Genomic DNA, 12,465 nt, shown 5'->3' on the forward strand with positions numbered 1-12,465 from the left:
TGTTGCCCTTGTTGTTGTAACCTCGCTGTGGTCACTATCATTGCCATTGCTGATGTTGTTCATTGTTGGACAGGACAGAGAGAAATGGAGAGAGGAGGGGAAGACAGAGAGGGGGAGAGATAGACATCTGCAGACCTGCTTCACCGTCTGTGAAGCTACTCCCCCGCAGGTGGGGAGCCGGGGGCTCTAACCAGGATCCTTACACCGGTCCTTGCGCTTTGCACCACATGCGCCTACCCCACTGCGCCACCGCCCTACCCCCCAATTATTATTTTTATTTTATGTACTATGAACCCCCTGCTCCTAGTGGCCATGTTTTCCTTTTTTTTTTTTTTTTACTAGAGCACTGTTTAGCTCTGGCTTATGGTGGTACGGGGGATTGAACCTGGGACTTTGGAGCCTCAGGCATGAGAGTCTGTTTGCGTAACCATTATGCTATTTACCCTCCGCCCCCCTTTTTTAATTGAATAGGACAGAGAGAAATTGAGAGAGGAAGGGGAGACAGGGTGAGAAAGACAAGACACCTGCAGACCTACTTCATTGCTTGTGAAGGTTCTCTATGCACAGGGGGAGCGGGGACTTGAACCCAGATCCTTGCCCATGGTAACAAGTGCACTTAACTGAGTGAGCTGCCGCCCAACTGCCCCAATTGTTATTTATTAATTTTTATTCATTAGGGCATAGAGAACAAGACTAGAACACCACTCTGGCATATGCAGCACTAGGGATGTTATCTCTCTATCTGGAAGTAATCAAATGAATGGTATGGGCTGACTTTTCAGAGGCCCCCTAACCCCCATCGCTGGGGGAAGTTTTGGTGCTGTGTGTCTTCCCCCATCTTCTGATTCAGTCTCTATCTGAAAAAGTCTACCCGAGTGGTGACTCCCCAAGCAGCTGGCCAGAGATGAAGAGTGCTCTGGTAAGGCAAAGCACAACACTCCACCATCCGAGAAGTCCTTGGTGCTGGCCACGTTGCTCCCATGTGGTGTCAGCCAGGGTTGAACCTAAAGCAGCCCCCCCGGCTCCTGACACTTAAATCCTAGGTAGAGTGGGATTATCTGGCAGAGTGTCTATTAAGGGCACAGAAGAGGTCTGACAAAATAGTGTGCGGGACCCAGATTCAAGCCTGGTCCCCACTGTACTGGGTAGAAGCTTTGGTGCTGTGGTCTCTTTTTCTTCTGTCTCTCCTTTATCTGACGAGGAAAAAAAAAGTTGACCTATCATGGTGAAGAACTGGTAATTACGATAAGTAAATAAATGGCTGAGGAGTTAGAATTAAGGTTATGCAAACAACTTTCATGACTGAGGCTTCAAGGTTCCAGGTTCAATCCCCAGCATCTCCTTAAGCCAGAGTTGAATAGTGCTCTGGTAAGATTAAACACAAATCTAGGTGGTCCAGGAGGTGGTGCAGTAGATAACATATTGGACTCTCAAGCATGAGTTACTGAGTTTAATCCCCAGCAGTACATGTATGAGAGAGATGTCTGGTTTTCTCTCTCCTCCTATCCCTTTATTAACAAGTAAATAAATATTAAAAAGGTATCTTGGGACCAGGCGGTGGCACACCAAGTTGAACACATGTTATCATTTACAAGGACCTGGAGTTCAAGGCCCTGCTCCCCACTTACAAGCAGTGAAGCAGGTCTACAGGTATCTTTCTTCCACACACCCCACCTCAATTTCTCTGAGCCTCATTAAAAAAAAAAAAAAAAAGATGGATTCATAGTGTTGTCAATGAGCCCAAGCAATAACCTGGAGGCAATTAAAAAAAAAAAATCTTGGGAGTCGGGCAGTAGCGCAGCGGGTTAGGTGCACGTGGCGCAAAGCGCAAGGACAGGTGTAAGGATCCCAATTCGAGCCCCTGGCTCCCCACCTGCAGAAGAGTTGCTTCACAAGTGGTTAAGCAGGTCTGCCAGTGTCTATCTTTCTCTCCCTGTCTCTGTCTTTCTCTCTCCGTTTCTCTCTGTCCTAGCCAACAACGAGGACACCAATAACAACAATAATTACAACAATAAAACAAGGGTGACACAAGGGAATAAATAAATATTAAAAAATAAAGAATAAAAGGAAGGCATAACCTGATCCTTTACCATTATATTGCCGCTGCTGGTGTCAGCTGAATCAGTGCCATCATGGCAAGTCATGTTGTTATGGTCTTTTTGCTGTGAATTGTGTCCAGTGATGCCAAGCCTCCCAACTCTTCTAATCTGGTGAGATCTTTCCTAACATAGGCACTACCTAGTTCCATTTCAGATGGTGTCTTTTCTTTTTAATTTTTTAAAGATATTTTATTTATGAGAAAGATAAGACAAAGAACCAGATATCACTCTGGCACATGTGCTGCCGGGGATCGAACTTTGGACCTCATGAGTCCAAAGCTTTATCACTGTGCCGCCTCCCAGATCACTCAGATGGCATATTTTCTAACAAAGGTACAGATGCTAAAGGCTAGAGCCTTTGGTACTGAGTACCTGAGTACATGTATCCATAAATAAGGGACAATTATATACATCAAAGTAAAAGTGCTTAATAGCCCTCTGTGGTTCGACTTGAGGCCTATTAAGTCTGGCAGTCTAATAGAACGGTCTAAAGAAGGCATTATACGTTTTCTTACTTTTAAATAAGATAGCTTTATTATTTTATTTTAATGAGAGAGATAAACAGAAAGACCAGAGCGCTGCTCAGTTTTGATTTATAGTGGTGCTGTGGACTGAACTTGGGACCTTGGAGCCTCAGGCATGCGAATCTTCAGCATTGACCATTACGCTGTCTCCCCTGCCCACATCATAAGATTTCTAGTCAAACATTTATTACTTAGGTCTAGTTGCCCTCTTCTACTTCACTTCCCTCAATCAATCTATCCCACTAGGGACAGAAACAGGCTAGGGATATGCATCAACCTGCCAACCAATGTCCATGTCCAGCAGAAAAGCAATTACAAAAGCCAGACCTCCCACCTTCTGCACCCCAAAAAGAACTTTGGTTCATACTCTCAGAAGGGTAAAGGATAGGGGAAGAAGACCAAAGGGTTTGAGTCCCAATTCCACCAGGACCTGAAGCATTTTTCACCAGGGATCTTATTATTGAACCATCATAGGAATGGAAGCAAATATGGAAAACACCAGAGAAAGCCAGACACTGTTTCAGTTATCTGAGAAGAGGAATAAAGGAAGGACACTCAGAAGTAGTAACAGGTGTAGGTGTGACTTAGAAAAGATGTGAACGGGGTCCGGGTGGTAATGCACTTGGCTGAGTGCACATTATAATGTGTGAAGATCCTGGGCACCTATCTGCAGGGAGAAAGCTATACAAGTGTTGAAGCAGTGTGGCATGTGTCTTTCTGTTTCTTTCCCTCTCTAACGCCCGCTTCCCTCTCAATTTCTGGCTGTTTCAACTCAATAAAAAAAAAAAAAAAAAAAAAAAAAGATTAAAGAGAAAGGAAGGCAGAAACAAACAAACAAAAAAAAAAGGACAAAAAATGCTATCTCCCCCACAGTAAATTAAATCTTTTTAAAAAAATTATTTATTTATTCCCTTTGTTGCCCTTGTTTTTGTTGTTGTAGTTATTATTATTGTTATTGATGTCATCATTGTTGGATAGGAGAGAAATGGAGAGAGAAGGGGAAGACAGAGAGGGAGAGAGAAAGATAGCCACCTGTAGACCTGCTTCACTGTCTGTGAAGCGACTTCCCTGCAGGTAAGGAGCCAGAGGATCAAACCGGGATCCTTATGCTGGTCCTTGCGCTTTGCGCCACCTGCACTTAACCCGCTGCGCTACCGCCTGACTCCCTAATAAAATCTTAAAAAAAAAAAAATCTGGGAGATAGTGTAGTGGATAGTGTTAGACTCTCAAGTTTGAGGGCCCAAGTTTAATCTCCAGCAGTGTATACACCGGAGTGGCACCTGTTCCTCTTTCTCTCTCTTATAAATAAATAATTAAGTAAAATAAAGAAAAAGGAAAAGACAAAGAAACAAAAGTCCTGAGTACCCACCAGAAGGTCCAGTGACTTCCATCTTCCATGAGACTGTGCTCAGCACACTGGCTGGCTGCGGCACCTTGGCACTCTCAAGGGCTGGCCTCCCAGCTAGTCTCTGGTTTTTCTTCTCTGCAGGATGGACACTAGACATCCCAGTTCAAAGGTTTTGGAACAGTCTCTGATTTCTCTGTGCAGCCACTACCACTTTGGGCTATGTCCCTGTAATACTGCTCCTGGGGTTTGGGGGTTCCTGGGCTGGTTCAGCTCCAAGGTAATGAAGCTAGGCGGTCCTCTTTGTTCAACTCCAAGGCTAGTCTCCACCCCCAAACCTTTTTCAGGGTTCAGCTCAAGTCCACTATCCCCACCTCAGTGGACTTTCTGGTGCCTCAGCTTTCAGCAGGTCCCCAACCCCTGTATACAGTGCCTCCCCCCTCCCTGACTCCAGGTCACCCAAAGCAGACACTGCTAAACTCCGACTCCTGCAGCAGTGAGGAGCTGACAGAACCAAGTAGTACCCTCCCAGAAGGAGGTATGCACAATGCCAACCCCTGTAGGCCAAGTTTCTTTCCTATGGGCCAGGGGCTCTACAGGAACAGTGGACTGTGGGCCAGGAGCCCAAATGGTGGCCAAATCAAGGTGCCTGTTTATTTCCCAGGAAAAAGAGAACATGGGGGGTGGAAACGAGTGTTTGGGAACTCCCAACCCCAGTTTTCCGCTTGAGGATATGTGGCAGTCACTTCCAGAAGAGGATGTTCCAAAAAAGAAGCCAGCAGGGGTAGAGGCCCAGCGCCAGCAGTGGGAAGAGCAGGGCACCATAGGTGTGGTGCTCCAGCACTCCCTGTGCCAGTGCCGTCAGGAAGAGCTGCCAGCCTTCTGCGAGTGACAGCGGGGCCTCCTGCAGCTCCCGCCATAGGAACAGGCAGCCCAGGAGTGTGGCTGCTGGGCTGGTCAGCACCAACAGGGTGGCAAAGAGGGGCCTGTAGGAGGAGCAGGGTTGGAGAATCGAAGCCTTTGAAGAGAGGGCTTTGGAGGGGATATCACGATGGACTTTCTTGTGGGGAAGGGGCTGGCCAGCACTTACCGGGCACCAGAAGGCTTTGTGAGTGCAGCAGCAGGCACCATGGTAGCAGCCAACAGGAAGCCCAGTGAGAAGTTAGTGAGGGCAATGCAGGCCAGCTGTAGTGCCAGGTAGATGAGTGCTACGAGTTTCAGTGCCATCCAACCCCGGTCTGGGGCCTGTGAACTAACCACCCTGCAAGACAAGGGGCTCAGAGGCAGCCACCTAGCAGTGCAGGGGCTTTCCTGCCTGTAGCCAGCATGCCCAGCTCCTTACCAGTGAGTGTTGTGAGGAAGTGCCATGCCTGCCGCATATACGGCCAGCAATGTTAGCACCACAGCCTCGGCTTCAGCCACAGGGAAGTGCTGGGCTGCCACATGTTGGCCCAGCACTGGCAGGAAGTAGAGGGCCAGGCCCATGGCCTGTGAGATCAGCAAGGGCGCCACAAGTGAGGTGAACCCCACACCCTGCAGGGCACACAGGTACTTCGAGATGAGTTCTGAACTGGGGAGCCCCATAGGGCATTAGTGCTTAGCAATAGTTAAGACTGAGAGGCAGTGGTAACCACCCACCCCAATGACTGGATGGAGTACTGTCACCTGTGCTGGGGCGAGGGGCGGGCTGGGTCCACGAGTCCCACCTGACTCCTCAGCGCTGACTCCAGCTTCGTGTAGCTGCATCCAGAGTTCCAGAGCGTGGTCTGGTCAAGGAACCTGATGACATTTGTGGTAGAAATGTGCCTAGTAGAGGGGACCCAGGGCTCAGCACCACCACCATCCCCTTAAGTTGGAGGGTTTTCTTCTGACCAGTATGGAGGAAACTTGGTTATAGTGGACAGCAGGGGCAGAGGATATCTTGAGACCGAGGACCAGGAGCAAGAAGCCGACCGCAGGCATATAGAGGCCAATGGACACAAAGCGCGAGAGTGCAGGGAGCAGGTAGAAGAAGAAGGACTGGTGCAGGCGCTCCAGGAGGTGGTTGAGCTTGCGGAACATGCCCTCCAAAGCCCTGTGGGTATGGGAAGGGTCGTGGTCAGCCAGATCCCCAAGTACCACTCAACCAGCCCCGTTAGACACGGCCCTGAAAATGGAAAGATGGAGGAGATCCAGAGGATACTTACTTGCCTACTGCCACCAAGTCATACTTATACTGGCGGAAACTATTGATGCCACGGAGTGTTAGGGCCTCTACGCGGTAGCGTAGGAAGAGGCCGTGGGGCCCATGGGGACGGCCAGAAGCCTGCTGCAAAACCATGAGCAGCAGCGTCTGAAGATCCTGCAGTGGTCCGTCCACCGATGACCAGTCCTGGGGCTGTAGCTGAGTATTGGAGACGGTGTCAGCTAACCTTTGCATAGGCAGGCCCCGGCCTCCATGTGGGCATTCTCACCTTGCCCTGAAGTGTGCACAGCAGCCCCCCTTTCTGGCAGAAGGTCTGGAAGAGGTTGATTAGGTCAAGGTTGGGCAGCTGCCCATTGAGACCCTCCACGGCCACGTCAAGGCTGGTGACCACGTCACTGCTCAGTTCCAGAGCCACGGCTGCCTGGATGGCCCCAGCCCGGCCCTGCAGTGGAGATGACTGCATACCTAGAGAAACAAGTGAAGATGATGGCAACTGGGAGCAGGGGAGAGAATGGGCCAGCAGCAAGGCGCCAACGTGGGGCAAGAGCACCCACCTGTGACATTGACATCGTGGTAGGCTTCCAGCCAAGCCTCGGTACCCAGGAGATCGTGTTCCGTCACCAGGAAGATGATGTCTTTGGCCCAGTAAATCTGTCCTGGAGTCCAGAAGCAGGGTCAGTGGGGCTTGGTGAGACAGAGGTCAAATCACCCCCTGGCTGTAGCAGCCCCTCAGTCTCACCCCGGAAGTGGGCAGCGAGTGCCAGCAGCAGTCCTACAGCCTGGCTGTTGGGAGAGTCTGGGCCACAAGGGACCGTGAGCACCAGAGACTCCGTGCTGGCTGCGCGTGGAGCCCGCAGGATGCCGTACACGTTGGTTCCGGACACCATCTGCAGGCAGCATCGGCAGAAGCTCAGCCAGGCCCGGTGCCCTCTTGCACTGAGGTTTCCACTAGGAATTTCCAGACTCAAGGGCACGCCCCCACCCGCCCCCCTACAACCCTGCATGGAGCTGCCTGGCCCCAAGCCTCTCCCCCGGGTGCAAATTGGTCACAGGTCCCTCTCGACAGTACATAGCGCTCGTGGGTCTCATCTGGAAAGGGCAGTTTCCGGGAGAAACTCTGTGAGTAGACCTCCAGCCCCACTGAGCGCATCGCCCGCTCCAGCCAGGCCACTGGCAGAGTCCTAAAGACACAGGGAGAGGCCCTTAGCAAGGCGCCCGGGCAGGCCCGCAAGGCGCCCCGCACGCCCGGGGCGCAGCCGCTCACCCCGACTTCCTGCGGTGGGCAGCGAAGTCCCGGGCGAAGCTCCTGGCGCGGTCTCCGCCTGCAAACTGCTCCTCCACCATGGTGGAGCCCATGGCGTTCTCCGACATGTAAGTGCGCTGGGTCAGCGGCGGGAAGGCCAGCGCCAAAAACCAGGCGACACCCGCGACGTAGCTCAGCACGCTGCGGGGAGAGGGTGCGGGGCGCCGAGCGTGAGCGGGCCGGGTTCCCGGAGACCCCGCGGGAGAGGACCCGTCCCCAGCCCCCGGTCTCACCAGAGCGGCGTGTTGAGGCGCAGCACGAGCCGGGCGAGCGCGCGTCGGCGCACGGGGTCCGACAGGAGGCCCATGGCTGAGCCAGTAGACCCTGAGCCGCCCACCGGCCTGGTCCGACGCCAGCATCAGCCCCGGGCCGCGCGCACTTCCTGTCCCAGCGGCCCCCGCGCCGGCCCCTCCGCCCCGCCCTGGCGCATGCGTAAAGCAGCGCTGGTGTGAGCCCTGGCGACCCGATTTCGGGCTTCAGAACCAAGGTTTCATATTCTTGACAGCGCAGGACCCGCAGGGTTTGCGAGGGGTGGAAATCTGGAGGCGGGGACCAGATCGTGAAGGTTTTTCTACTAGCGGTAGTGAGACCTGGTGTTTGTACACGGGGCAGTGGGCATAGCAAGTCAGGGACTTCTGTAAGCTTAGGCCAGGTGTTCAGGTGTTTGCCTACTTATTCTTATGGATGTGGGTCATCAAATGATCCCTGTGTGAGGCTGGCATCAAGATCCACAAGGAAGAAGGTGCAGAGTGAGAATGTACAGTTGGCCAAAACGGGTCTCAACAGAACTGAGGTATGTGGACTAGGAGGGGGTGTGTTCCTGTTCAGACCTGGTAGTTGCTGGGATAGGTAAAAAGCCCCTAGAAGAATGTGAAAGGAGATGTGTGCAGAAGCAGAAAAGTGTGTGTATGTGTGTGTGTGTGTGTGTGCGTGCGCGCGCGCGCCATTATGCAGCTGAGAAAGGGTTAAAGTGAAATCTCCAAGTGACAACATGCATGTAGTTCTTTTGGGCTTCAAGCAAAGTAACAGGAAGTATGGGACATGGTACATTGGATAAAGCATTAGACAGGGGAGTTGGGTGTTAGGGCAGTGGGTTAAGTGCACGTGGTGCACTGAGCAAGTTGTGATATATATATATATGACTCAGCTATAAAAAATGGTGACCACCATTTTTAGCTGATCTTGGATGGGCCTTGAAAAATTCATGTTAAGTGAAATAAGTCAGAAACAGAAGGATGAATATGGGATGATATCACTCTCAAGCAGAAGTTGAAAAACAAGATCAGAAAAGAAAACACAAGTAGAACCTGAACTGGAATTGGTGTATTTCACCAAAGTAAAAGACTCTGGGGTGGGTGGGTGGGGAGAATACAGATCCAAGAAGGATGACAGAGGACCTAGTGGGGGTTGTATTGTTATATGGAAAACTGGGAAATGTTATGTATGTACAAACTATTGTATTTACTGTTGAATGTAAAACATTAATTCCCCAATAAAGAAATAATAAAAGAAAAGTGCATGTGGCGCATGGCGCAAAGCCCAAGGACCGGTGTAAGGATCCCAGTCTGAGCCTCCGGCTCCTCACCTACAGGGGAGTCTCTTCACAAGTGGTGAAGCAGGTCTGCAGGTGTCTGTCTTTCTCCCCCTCCTCTCTTCATTTTCTCTCTGTTCTATCCAACAACGACATCAATAATAACTACAACAATAAAAAACAAGGGCAACACAAGGGAATAAATAAATATTTAAAAAAAAAGCATTAGACAGACTCTCTAGTGTGAGATCCTGAGTTCATTCCCTAGCACTGCATGTGCCAGTGATGCTATGGTTCTGTTCTCTCATAAATTAATACAGTTTTAAAAAGGAAAGGAAATCATGGCAGATGAGGACCTAGTGGGGGTTGTATTGTTATGTGGGAAACTGGGAAATGTTACACATGTACAAACTATTGTAGTTTACTGTTGACTGTAAACCATTAATCCCCCAATAAATTAAAAAAAAAAAAAACACTGAGGAAAAAAGGAAAATAGCAGGGCAAGAGGTCTGAGGGGCTCCTAAAGGCAAAGGGATCATTCTGTCCAGCTATAATCCTGATCATATGGGATGCAGCTCTGTCTCCACAATAGGTTCCCATACGTAGCAGACTTTTCCTTTCTTTTTGGCAGCTGAGTTCTTCTGTAGCCTTATGTCCAGCATAGGACATGAAAAAGGTGGAGATGGCCTGTCTATACCAGCAGGCTCCCATTAGTGCTCAGTTCAACCCTTCTTGCCATAAGATGATCTCACCACACATGGAGACCCTCCCCCCAATCCTCACCTTCTTCAAGGTTCTCTTCTGTAAGAGGTATGTAGTTCATGGGGAGAGGGGAAAGGGGGGCCCTAGTCACCCCCAGGAGCCAGCATAGGCCAACCTCTGAGAATAAGGAAGTGCTATGAGGAGAATAAAGTACAGTGGCTGGTGTGTACACTTTATTTTGGGCTTCAGTGAACAGATGCTCAGTCCCCCAGCAAGAGAGAGGCCTCTTGTACATGTTGCCGGACCACTCGGTCCAGTAGGGTGTGAACGTCTCGGGCAGCCCTGGCAGCAGCCTCCAGCACCTGCTCCAGGTGGTCCTCATGCAACCTGGCATCCATCTCAAGTAGTGCAATCTGGCCTGAGGCTGGCAGTAGGGCCAGGGCCAGCTGGGGGCCACCAGCTGCTTCTTCCACATGGCTGAGGTCTGCCAGGGAAGTGCCATCCACAAAGCCAGCAGAGCAGGCACAGACAAAGTCCCGCATAGGTATACCAGCGTCCAGCACAGCCAGTGTGGCTGCATTCACACAAGCTGCGTAAGTCCCACCGTCTGCCTGCAGCACCTGCAGAGCATGAGTTTATTAGGTAGGTGACCATATGACCCTGGCACCCATCTCCTCCCCATCCTTGGTGTGATGCTGCTGCCTACTCACCTGCACATAGATATCAATCTGAGAGCGTGGGTGTAGCTGTGTAAGGATGGCTGCCTCAAAGGTCTGGCGAAGCTGCAGGCCCATCTCAGAGGACTTGCGGTCCCCATGTGGCCGCCGCTTGCGCTCACCTGTGCTGAAGGTTGCGGAACTGTACTGACAGTTCACCAGGGCCCGATCAGGCAGGGCTCTTGACCTGGAGCCCCGGATCTAGGGGAGGAAGGACACATGAGCCAGATCCACTCCTCCTAGTTCCAACAACTTCATCCACTGGTTCAGACCCTGAACTTCAGTAACTCTTCCTCCTACATCTCAATAAATGTAACTTGATGACTCCATAATCTACCATCAGCTCTAGATTTCATCTCTTTCTCTCTTTTAAACGGAGTACTGCTCAGCTCTGGCTTATGGTGGTATGGAGAGTGAACCTGGGACTTTGGAGACTCAGGCATGACATTCTCTTTGCATAATCATTATACTATCTCCCCTTGCCTGCCACCCCTGTTTCCATTCTAGTCTTTTTCCTTCCAACCCATTTCCCTTTGGAGTTGGAGGCAGAGAATGTTAAGTTTAAGTATGAATCTGGACTCCCCTAAAGAGTCACATAGCCTAATTTATTCCAAAGGTTTCCCATCTTGTAGGAAGTAAACTCCTAAATCTTAAACTCACACAAGTACGGACTCTTCACTCTCCTATGACCCTCCCCCTTAATTTTTTAAAAATTATCTTTATTTATTGGCTAGAGACGGCTAGAAATCGAGAGGGAAAAGGGGTGTTAAGAGGGAGAGAGACAGAGTGACACATGCAACACTGCTTCACTTGCAAAGTTTTCCCCCTGCAGGGGGGTGGGGCTCGAACACTGATCCTTGAGCAGTGTAAGGTGGGCTCAACCAGGTGCGCCCCTCCCCCCACCTCACTTGGAATCAACTCCCAATTCCTCCAGCCGCCTTTATGCTCTGCAAACGTCCCATGTAGTTTCCACTCCTCTGGCCTTCGCCCTCCTGATTCCCTCTCCATGGAAACCGGGGCGCCCAAACTCATGCGCTAAGCACCCATCTTTTCAGTGCCTACACTGGGATGCTCTTGCTACTGCGCTGGAATCATAGCGATAAAACCAGACGGCTTTATTCAAAGTCCTGGCAGCGTTCACGTTCCAGTAGGGAGACAGACGACGAGAAAGAGAAGTGGATGCCGAGATGACAGCTGTAGGAAGGCGGGGGAAAGTGTAGTTGTCTGAAAGGGGCTCGGCCAAGTGGATCAGGTGGCCTGGGGAGGCGCAGAGTGACCAGGGGTGAGGGAGCTCGTGGGAACACGCCTGGCACGTTAAGGAAAGCAAGAGCGGAAGGGACAGAGGCCTGAGAGAAAGGCCGAAGCCGCCGCGAAAAACCAAGGCTTTTGTTCCGAGACGCTTCCCAGGACCGGAGCTTCAGGCTGGTCCGCACCGCCCCCGCCCCTTGCAGGCGGGCCCCTGGCTTCCCCACCCGCCCCGGTGGCCGGCTCGCACATGCCCACTCGCCTCGTGCGGCCCATAGACCACTGCTAGTGCCTTGGTGTTGCCTTGTTCGATGTAGGCCGAGCCGTCTGCCTGCGCGAACACTCCCATTCGCGCCTGGATCTTGCGCAGCTCCCCGGCGCGCCGCCCGTCCACTCGGTAGCCCTGATCAGACAGGAGTTCCAGCCCAGCCATGTTGCCCCGCCGACGGCCTCGGTTTCCGATGCTCAGAAGACTACAATTCCCGACTGCCCGAGTCCCACTTCCGATCTTCCGAACTCTGGTTTCCGGTGGTGGTTCTTCACTTCCGGTCCTGAAGACCTGCAGCTCGTTCCTCATATACGGACTCGGGAATTTGGTTCCCAGAGCATTCATTTTAATTTCTGGTTCCGGGAACCTCCTCCATGTTGATTGCTAGGGAAGGTTGCCCCCCACCCCCCCCAGGCACTTTGGAGAGCTGCCTGGGCGGGGAGAATCGTGGAGGGGGAGTGATCGGCATAACCCTGGAGGTTGGCCCCATTTCCAGAGTGGCCGCCACCTCCAGAATGGAAACCTAATTTTATTAATGGAAGAGAGC

General features: G+C 51.5%; 2 protein-coding genes across 2 annotated transcripts; both read right to left on the reverse strand.

Annotated features, from left to right (window-relative positions):
• Nucleotides 1-4,597: 4,597 nt before the first annotated feature.
• Nucleotides 4,598-7,854, reverse strand: GPAA1 (glycosylphosphatidylinositol anchor attachment 1). Its single transcript, XM_007516020.3, has 12 exons — nt 7,690-7,854; nt 7,418-7,597; nt 7,223-7,334; nt 6,893-7,040; nt 6,708-6,809; nt 6,422-6,618; nt 6,155-6,351; nt 5,889-6,042; nt 5,634-5,729; nt 5,311-5,501; nt 5,059-5,229; nt 4,598-4,954 (listed from the first exon to the last, which is right to left on the reverse strand). Exons 1-12 carry the CDS (start codon nt 7,761-7,763, stop codon nt 4,711-4,713), a joined length of 1,866 nt encoding a protein of 621 aa, XP_007516082.1. The 5' UTR covers nt 7,764-7,854; the 3' UTR covers nt 4,598-4,710.
• Nucleotides 7,855-9,909: 2,055 nt separating this feature from the next.
• EXOSC4 (exosome component 4) lies at nt 9,910-12,124 on the reverse strand. The gene is made up of 3 exons (XM_007516019.3): nt 11,913-12,124; nt 10,400-10,606; nt 9,910-10,309 (listed from the first exon to the last, which is right to left on the reverse strand). Exons 1-3 carry the CDS (start codon nt 12,081-12,083, stop codon nt 9,950-9,952), a joined length of 738 nt encoding a protein of 245 aa, XP_007516081.1. The 5' UTR covers nt 12,084-12,124; the 3' UTR covers nt 9,910-9,949.
• Between the last annotated feature and the right edge of the window lie 341 nt (nt 12,125-12,465).

Source organism: Erinaceus europaeus, chromosome 1 (genome assembly GCF_950295315.1).
Source record: "Erinaceus europaeus chromosome 1, mEriEur2.1, whole genome shotgun sequence".
In the NCBI taxonomy this organism is placed as follows: Eukaryota; Metazoa; Chordata; class Mammalia; order Eulipotyphla; family Erinaceidae; genus Erinaceus; species Erinaceus europaeus.

What these genes read in the sequence shown, in the direction of transcription:
- GPAA1 (XM_007516020.3), bottom strand. Translation starts at nt 7,763, where the DNA reads ATGGGCCTCCTGTCGGACCCCGTGCGCCGACGCGCGCTCGCCCGGCTC. An exon ending in ACTCGCTGCCCACTTCCGGG is followed by an intron (nt 6,810 to 6,892) that starts GTGAGACTGAGG and finishes TCTGGACTCCAG; the next exon opens with GACAGATTTACTGGGCCAAA. An exon ending in ACAAAGCCTTCTGGTGCCCG is followed by an intron (nt 4,955 to 5,058) that starts GTAAGTGCTGGC and finishes CTCCTCCTACAG; the next exon opens with GCCCCTCTTTGCCACCCTGT.
- EXOSC4 (XM_007516019.3), bottom strand. Translation starts at nt 12,083, where the DNA reads ATGGCTGGGCTGGAACTCCTGTCTGATCAGGGCTACCGAGTGGACGGG. An exon ending in TGGTCTATGGGCCGCACGAG is followed by an intron (nt 10,607 to 11,912) that starts GCGAGTGGGCAT and finishes TTCCTCCCCTAG; the next exon opens with ATCCGGGGCTCCAGGTCAAG. An exon ending in AGATTGATATCTATGTGCAG is followed by an intron (nt 10,310 to 10,399) that starts GTGAGTAGGCAG and finishes CATGCTCTGCAG; the next exon opens with GTGCTGCAGGCAGACGGTGG.